The sequence below is a fragment of the Trachurus japonicus genome, chromosome 24 (genome assembly GCF_045865225.1).
Source record: "Trachurus japonicus isolate A0001 chromosome 24, Traja_1.0".
In the NCBI taxonomy this organism is placed as follows: Eukaryota; Metazoa; Chordata; class Actinopteri; order Carangiformes; family Carangidae; genus Trachurus; species Trachurus japonicus.
In genome coordinates, this window is record NC_140930.1 from 8,869,186 (window position 1) to 8,878,217 (window position 9,032).

Consider the following 9,032-nt stretch of genomic DNA (forward strand, 5'->3'; position numbering starts at 1 on the left):
TCCATGCGGCCCTGAGCTAAATTTAATTTAATATAATAATAAAAATCTACATTTCATGCAACTGAACATATGCAGAATGTTTTATTTCCTATAATGCATTTGTGTTAGCCTCTTTTGGGGTGGCTCTTATAAAATGGTCCTCATGTTTTAATTAGCATCACCGTGTTTAGCGTCAGACTTTCCATTTTGGCTCCGTCGTCAGGGTCACTGGTGTTTTTCATCATCCCCTTCACTCTATCAGCGAGGTGGATTTAGGTTTGTGCTGAGTAAACGTTTCCCCCAGCCACACCACGCCAAATCAAATGTCACACCATCTCCTGGGGTATTAATCACACACACACATACGCACATGCACTGATACACAAAAGGACAGAAAAGGTCACTTAATTGGCAGTTTGTTAGTCTGAAAACATGTATGTAAAATGCATTATTTAACATGTTTCATTTTCCTAAGCGTGTCCTTAACAGCAGCATGTCTCTTCCTCTTTGCACTCCCGCTGTCTGTGTAACATAAAAAAATCTGAGTGCACAATAATAATCATGTACATGTTTCCAAAAGGCACAACCATCATTTCTTTTAAATCTTCATCTTTCTGTTGCTTTAATTTATCTGTCATTGACCAACCATCACACATTCACTCCATGAGGCCAAACATTATTCAGATCCCAAGAACTTAATTTAGCAAAGATCCAAACAACCACAGAGATATCAAATACAATAGGCATAAAAATGAGACAGAGTAAGCACACTGATTGTTTTTGTTTGAATATGTAGCAGAAACAAGTGATCACATAGCTTCATTGAAGCGGATAATATAAGTTCAATGATGGGGAACGACATGGAACAGGAAGAAATTATAGAAATTATTTTAGAAACACATCAGCTGGACATTAAGGAGTTCCTCCTAACGGTAAAACTGCAGGCTTCAGTGCTCTCTGGTCAAATCAATGTGTTTCTGATCACGGTGTCCATGTGCTGATGGAACAACAGCAACAAACTGAGAATATTAAAGGGATAGTTCAACATTTTGGCAAATTGGCCCATTGCCATAATCCCTATAGCCTTAGGAGTAGGTTTGTTACCTTTAATTGTCGGTGCAAGCTATTTCTAGAACAGCGGAGCAGAGCCGTGAGCTGCTCAGAGCTACGCTACGGAGGCTCATGGGATTTCTTGTTTTCCCTCATCAAACTCATCAAACACACAATCCAACAACTCCAAAATGCTCTGGTGGACAAGTTGTGACCTGCACATTCACCATGCTATTACAGCCAAAATGAAGGGAAGATGGTCACAATCTCCCTTTTCTGAGTTACAGCGTTGCAGAGCATTCTGACATCACAGTGAAGTTGGCCTTTGTCCATTTTGGATATTAAATCTCATCACTTCATCATTTTGTCTTGTGTCATAATTAGCATAAAAATTCTTGAGTTTTTTGAAATTGCAGTGACCTTGACCTTTGACCTTTAACCACCAAATTCCAATCAGTTCATCTTTGAATCCAAGCGAATGTTTGTGGCAAATCTGAAGAAATTCCTTTTGGGTGTTAGTGAGATATCATGTTCACAAGAGTGAGATGAACATTTGTATTTTAGGAGGAGATCCTTTCAAAGCCCGAGTAGACGAGAGGAGGAGGAGGAGGAAGAGTAGTTAGACCAAGATAAACCAGCTGCAGTGTTCACATGGACACCTGCCAAATGTTTTCAGACAGACTGGAAGAAATGTGGACGTAACATGAGAATATGACTAATTGGTTTTGGAGCTTCATCATCACCAGACAGATAATTGATTAGAGAGAGTCTGGGCTGTAACTTCTGTACAACACGTCTTAGATTGATTGGTCCCTCTTACTAATTAGTGTCAACAGACGGTGATTTGTTTAAAAAAAACAACTGTCTTTTTCTGATGTGCTGCACCTGTTGGATCCCAGTCAGCCTGATGTCATGGATGTGATGCAGTTTGATGACATTTTTATGTGCTGCACTTCTTCTAACCTGCAGTTTACGACATGCAGATCAGGGCTGCACACACACACGCATGCATGCATGAGTGTTTTTATTATCATGACCTTTAGTTTTAGTTTTAGGAGTCCTGGATCTTACACAGGGGTCTGACTCAGCCACAGGAAATACTGAATACTGCATGTGGGAGAGGCTGCAGCTGTAAAAGCAGAAAGATGACAAACAAATGACTGATGATTACTCTGAAGTAGAACAAGTGGAGTCTGAGAGGAGTCCGTCTGCCACCGAGACGGATGATTAAAAAAAGAAAGAAAAAGAAAGAAAACTGCAGACGGGGGTGTTGTTGCCAAAGCAGCACTTTTAATTCAGCTGACCATACAGCAGCCTGACGTGAAAAAGTGCTCAGAAATACACACGACCTTTAATGTAATACAAATGCAGAAACAATGATGCTATGGTTCACACAAAAAGCAGGCCGACATCATAAATAAAGGAAACATGGGACTGTATATAAAAAAAAATAAAGTTGTCGGACCACTTGTATCAAGGACGTTCAAGATTGACCTTTAACACATCATCATAAACAGTCAGAACATACTACATCTATTTATCAGTCAAGTTTACATCCAGGTCAGCCCAACCTCATATCATATGTGCGATGTATTTTTATCAAAATGAACATATTCACCACTAAAACTCAGTCAAGTCAGTTAATACCTTAATCCAGACTTAGGCACCAGATTTGAAGTGATTTTCCCAATGTGGACGACGGACGGCCAGAAACAGATGGAGACATAAAAACAAAACTGCACCGAATCCAAAAAAACATCAGTAAATTCACTTAAGCTCTGATAAATATTCATTTAAAAATATTAAACATAATTTGTGGTTCGTCAGTCCAAAAAAATAATAATACAGGGACCAATAATGGAACAGTAGATTTAAAGTGAGTGCATATTTTCACTGTAAAACCCCTCTGGCCATGTGCATTTGTTTTCAACGAAGCTGGCGAGAAGGAAATCCATGGAGCGATGTCTACCACGGTTGGTAACGTTAACAAGAGATTACTGGGCGTGTTTGTGTCGCAGTGGCGTAAAGCAGAACCATGTTTCTCGCAAGACGAGATCTGGGACAGCAGCTCAGAGGCTCTGATCTTACAAGGTTGGTTTTCAGCCAAGAGATGCTCGGTAGAAGGAATTTCCTAGACAAATACAAGTCCAGTTGCCTACGATTCAATTTGAGAAAGAGATAGAAGGCAGAGAGCCTCCATTCTCCCTGTAACAAGTCATTTAACCATCACAATTACTCTTAAAAAAAAAAGAAAAGGTTTGCATAGTTCCTCTTTAACGCAGCAGCAGAAAGTCACTGTGTGGGTGAGTTTAACTTCTCTTCTCTGACACATTGAAATGTTTAAAGGTGGAAAGTCACTATTTTCTCTCTCTGTCTTTCTGTATCCTCTTGTGATCCCCCTCATTTCCGGAGAGTTAAATTACTTCTGCAGCACGGAGATGATCACTGATTCATGTGGGGGTCATGCTCACCTACATCTACACAACTCTCTCTTTTGCTTTGATTTAATTATACTAATTATCACTTCTGCGTTTTAGCAGAAGCGTCTGATTTAGGTTTGACCCTGTTTGTCTCGTAGGTGTCGTCCAATCAGAAAATCGACAATTCTCTGCTCTGATGTTTTGATGATATCAAAGCCTTATCTGTTGTCTTCAAAGAAATAGACTGTAAAAGGGACTTAATGGACTCTCTCCATATTCAATACATTGAATGCAACATTTTCTAACACTACGCAGGAATAAAAAGATAGAGAGAGAAAAGGACAGAGACTAATGGACAGTGAGGCTCAGAAAAAGACAGACAGAAACTAATCTCATCCATCCGCTCGGATCAGATTTCATACAGGAAATAGGTTTCTTTCTCGTCATTCCTCATCGATTCTTCTTTCTCTTCACCTTCTCTCTGTGTTTTCTGTCACTCCCACATTTCTCTCTCCTTCAAACGGATGAATGGATGGAAGGGAAATAATAATAATAATAAAAAAAAGAAAGAAAAAAAAGGGGTAAGCTGCAATTCCTCTGAAGATTCATTTTCTGCTATGGAGCAAAACAGTCTGCAGAGGAGGAAAGAGAACAAATAAAACATGAATTTGTAGAGTTTGAAGCTGGTTTCTCTGATTTAACACAAAGGCAACACAACAATTAAATGTTTGACAGTTCTGGTAACATGTTTTTTAATGAAATAAACCTGAGTATAATCGAAAATGAAACATGTTTTGACTTAGAGAGGGTGAAACCTGCCAGAAAAACGTGTATTTTCCTGCTCCATGCTCGATGTCCTGTGAATATCTGTGTATCTTCATGCATGGCATCAGCACCAACGAAAACTACCAGCACTCACTATGCAGAGCTACTCTCAGAGTGCAGACTCGACTTTTTTTTTTTTTTTTACTACGATGGCTGTATTAGTTTGTGTCTCAGCTTCAGCCTGAAGAAGATAAAGTCGTTTGGCATTCTCACCAGAGCAGATGTCACTGAGTTCATCGATTTCCTCCTGAACTCTGAGGAGGAGGAGGTCCTGCAAGATTTCCTGCTGCTGCTCTTCAGCTTCCACCCCGAGAAGCTCCAGGTGATGATCCTTTAATCTCAGCAACGCACGGCCTGCAAATTCATTCACAAGCACAGTGTGTGTTGAGTGTAAATCAGGAGAACTCGAAGCAAAGCAAACTTAAAAACTCTCTCTAAACTCTCTCCACGGCTGCTCTTCATGCCAGGAAAAACAAGCTGAACTGAAGCTGAACATACGTGTTGTACCTGATATGGCGTGTTTGATGATGGCTTTATAGAGCGTGCCCATCTGGGCTGGGTACTGCTCTTGCATCCACTCCAACACCTCCTCCACCGTCCACGACGACACTCGTTTAGACAGACCCATCGCCTGGCAACCGCATCAGCAACACTCCTAAACAGACAGATAAGGTAGAAACGGTTTATTATCATCTTCTTTTACCTCTTATTAAGACTTGAATAAACCTGATGAACTCCCTTTTATTATGTAAAAATGTTATCATGTTGTAGGTTTGTCTATTATTCCTGTAAGTAACAAAAATACAACTGATCTCAGTGGGACCGGTTTTAGACCAACTCCCGTATTAGCAAAAATATATTTGGAGGAAAAGATGAGCAAAACTGAAATTATAATAAAAACAATTCGTCATAAACATCCATCACAGTTTGCAGATTGATACCCTGCTTCAACCTTAACCTGCTGCTTGAGTCCTAAATAAAAACTAAAGAGATAAGATAAGATAAGATAAGATAAGATAAGATAAGGTAAGATAAGATAATAAAAGATATTCCTTTATTAGTCCCATGATGAGTAAATTTGCAGTTTAGCAGCAGCAGACATCAATGAAAACAATAAATACTAAACACTAAATAAAATGTTTGTAGAAATGATGGTATCGAACAGAAATAATAACCATAGTTATCAAGATGAAACCCACATTCAAATAATCCATAATTTTCTTTGTACTTCAGCTCAGCATGAATGTTTGTCAGGAGACTGGGACTGAACTCAAAGTAGCTCTTTTAGTTACGCTTCTTATAATAACACTTCACTACCACTATTATAGTTTTTATTCTGTATATAATTTTCTTGTTAAACAGTTCATAGTTTACTTGAATGATGATGATCACCATCATTATTTACACAGAGCCCAAATAGTTTGTTTAGTTGCATTTATAGTTGAATACAACAGAGAAAAGGAGCGCTATAAGAAGCATGTGTTCATCGTTTATTGTCTGATGAATGTTTTAAATGATGCATCATTTATCAGAATTGTTGTTGACGTATTTTTTAAGACTATAGCTGCACATGAGATCTTTTTCACAATGAAAACAGAAACAAAAGACTATTCAAATGTTCTGCATGCTTAAAAGAGCTTTTCTTTTGAGCATGCAGAACATTTGATTAGTCTTTTGTTTCTGTTTTCATTGTGAAAAAGATCTCATGTGCAGCTATAGTCTTAAAAAACACGTCATCATTTCACAGAGGGACCAAACTGTGCTGATTGTTAATAATAATAATAATAATAAAAAGAACAGGTCGGTATCAAATATACAAAGCGAGTGTGAGCCCGGCAGTTCAGCAGCTCATGTGGGGGCGTGACGTGTTATAGCCCAGAACACTGTTGCCTGTGGTGGAGCCTCCAAAACGTGAGGAAATGTCATATTCTCCTGATATTTAATGCTTTTGGATTAAATTTCCTTCTCATGTGGTGTCACCTACTTACTCGCTGTAAGCCTGTTTTCCGGTGATTAATTTGACAACCTTCCTGAACATGATGACAAATAGCTGAGTGTGGCTGCACTTCTTCTCTTGGCCTCCCTCCCAGCCGTATCCTCCTGGGCCGCCGCCGCCGCTATAGGGCGAAAACTGTTGATGTGACCTTTTCCGAGCGGGCCAGTCTACTTATTGGGTTATAAATATAAGGATGTAATTTCCTGTGTTAATTAAGGGAGAGGCGTGATTGGCCGCAGCAGTAACTAGTCCCCGGCGGGGCGACTGACATACAAAAGAGTGAAGACTTTAACACCGGAGCAAAGGGACGGAGGGAAGTGGCTTCTTCTTAACTGCATGAGGACAGCATTTCTTTAGCTATACAGCTCCCAAACTGGGCTCCCAGTGGGTCTATATCTACTGGGGGAATAAAGTGACTGCATATACAGCTTGTCTTCTCTGCTCTGAACCATTTCCTTTTACATCCACTCTGCTCACTTACAGCTGAACCAGGCCTTGTAAACAAAAGGAGTAATATGCAGCAACAAGCCAGGCGGAAAATTGGCTTTTTTGTTACCACTCACAGCCACTCCTTACTTTATTCAACTGCGACTTATTAACTCACATTTAACACTTAATCCAGAACTGATGTGTTTAAATCTGGGGCCTGATGTCTTCTTCACCTGCTCTAACAATATATATCACTACTTTGACTGCTTTTAATGACAAAGTTCTGGTTGTTTTCACACCAGCTTGATTTCATATATAAAGAAATGACACTATAGTTTCAAGGCCATATGGAGCGGTCACAAAAAAGTGAAATATAACTTGAAAAAGTTGAAGCCTCTATGTTCAGTGTGTTTTTTTCTTCCGTTTTAATATCTGGTCATCCCACCTGGGGACGGAGTGTGTGGGGGTGGGTTTCATTTATCCACACTGGTGTCAATAAAGCACCAGAGTTCAGGTACTGATATAGCAAAATATAATGTCTATGTGTCTGAAACACCTCTCAGCTGGTAAAAGTTGGCAAAAAATGTGATTTAAATCAAAAAATGTCTGGTTAAAGCAGAAGTAAGCGGAATGTTTGTGTTAATATAAGTCTTAAATAGTTATATCTTCCGACAGCAATCACTTATATTGAGTGTTTGGTCCGAAACACGGGTCTGTCAGTCACTCTGCTCTGCTGTAAGCCGAGGAGAAAACTTTTCTTGTATCCTACAACCTTTATCCAATGAGGAGAGAGAACGGCATAAAGGGGCGGTCCTCTCTGTGTGTGCAGCCAAGGGATGCGCGTGAATGCGGTGACATAGGGACGAGGGCGGGGACTGCTAACTCCATCGGCTGACAGGAAGTTAGCCAAAACCACCGGATCGCTTACTTCTGCTTTAAATACCAGTAAAATACAAATATGAGCACATTGTAGCTTTTTGGAGTTTTGGTTCCCACCACGCTTGTTGTTTAGTGTTGCCAGCCTCAATATTGTCATTTTTATACACCAACAGTTTTTGCATCCTCATACTGTACATTCATTAGCATCTTCATTCAAACTCACATATAAACCCTTGAAACAGCTGTTATGTCTGGTATAACCACTGATCTTCAAAATGCAGCAGATCATTCAAGTTCAAATGGGATTATATTTAAGTCAAACTAAACTCATAGACCTGTGTCCAGGCTGCAGCTCACACTCACCCTTTACTTCCAGAGGTGTAATCCTACCACCTTGTGGAGCTTTGCAGAAATACAGCAGGAAAAAAAAGACTTCAGTGTGGGAGAGTTGTTGCTCAAGAGGTGGAAACTTTGAAAGAACTTTTCTCTATTAGCTTTTCTTCCATTTAACATGATGCAATCTGGTCTGAGCGTGTTCTCTGTCTCATGTTTGTGGGTTTAGGGCATTTTCTGTTCTTAATTTAAACAAGTTTTAACCTCTTTTGAATCAAGAACAAAACATAAATCCACCAGATTTGTGTGAGAATTGAAAGGGTTTTCCCAATACACTTTTACTTTCACCTTGTCTTTTTCAATCTTAACTCCATTAACTCGCAATGTGGCTGTTAATGGCTGTAAATCACTGTTAAAAACCCAGAAGGAGCTGATTTTGGTTGTACATGTTGACTGTTTGACTGATAAAGGTGAGTTCTTGTAAACAAACAACACTGAAGAATTGACCCTCATGTCTTTCCTGGGCTATAACATATATTGACAGCGCTTATAACCCGAGTTAAAATAGGTAAATTTAGAAAAGAGTTTGGTTTATCGCTTAGTGAACCTCTGGAAACGGGCCCACCCAGCGGTGTGTGTAGGTAAAGTAAAGTCTCAACATCAAACATTCAGAGCCATTAGCAGGTATTAAACCACAATGTCAACTTTACAAACTTTACCAAAGTTCTCACAGTGCCTTAAAGTTTATTTACCTCGAGTCTGGTCCGTTTGTTGTTGATAAACCATTAATGGCGACCCACGTCCGTACTGTAGGCTACCTGTCCGGTCCGTGAGGCGGTGCAGTAGGTGGAGTCTCTCCTTGTCCAAGCTCCGCCCACCACGGAAATGCGCTCGTGATGCCTTCAAGTCCTGAAGAAATATCGGTTTCTGTGTCGAACAAGTATATTAACATAGGGGAACAAACAAGCATGATATGAGCGATTTCATGTCATTAAGCCACTAGATGTGCTTTGCTGTGTCATGTTAAACATTTCCCTTGTTTATTCGCACAATTAATAAATATTAATCAATCTCTATAGGATTATTGTTATGCATTTATGGTTGCTGTCGCCTCAGAGCTG

The 9,032-nt window shown here is 39.7% G+C and overlaps 1 protein-coding gene across 2 annotated transcripts; it reads right to left on the reverse strand.

Moving 5' to 3' along the window:
- Positions 1–3,081: 3,081 nt before the first annotated feature.
- Positions 3,082–8,801, reverse strand: LOC146961329 (sterile alpha motif domain-containing protein 12-like). Of its 2 annotated transcripts, none has more exons than XM_085771225.1 (4): positions 8,664–8,801; positions 4,782–4,905; positions 4,488–4,628; positions 3,082–4,081 (listed from the first exon to the last, which is right to left on the reverse strand). In XM_085771225.1, exons 2-4 carry the CDS (start codon positions 4,900–4,902, stop codon positions 4,065–4,067), a joined length of 279 nt encoding a protein of 92 aa, XP_085627351.1. In that variant the 5' UTR covers positions 4,903–4,905; positions 8,664–8,801; the 3' UTR covers positions 3,082–4,064. The 2 variants fall into 2 exon arrangements, with proteins under 2 accessions (XP_085627351.1, XP_085627350.1); XM_085771224.1 differs by having other exon boundaries at positions 3,201–4,081; positions 4,782–4,927; positions 8,663–8,784.
- Between the last annotated feature and the right edge of the window lie 231 nt (positions 8,802–9,032).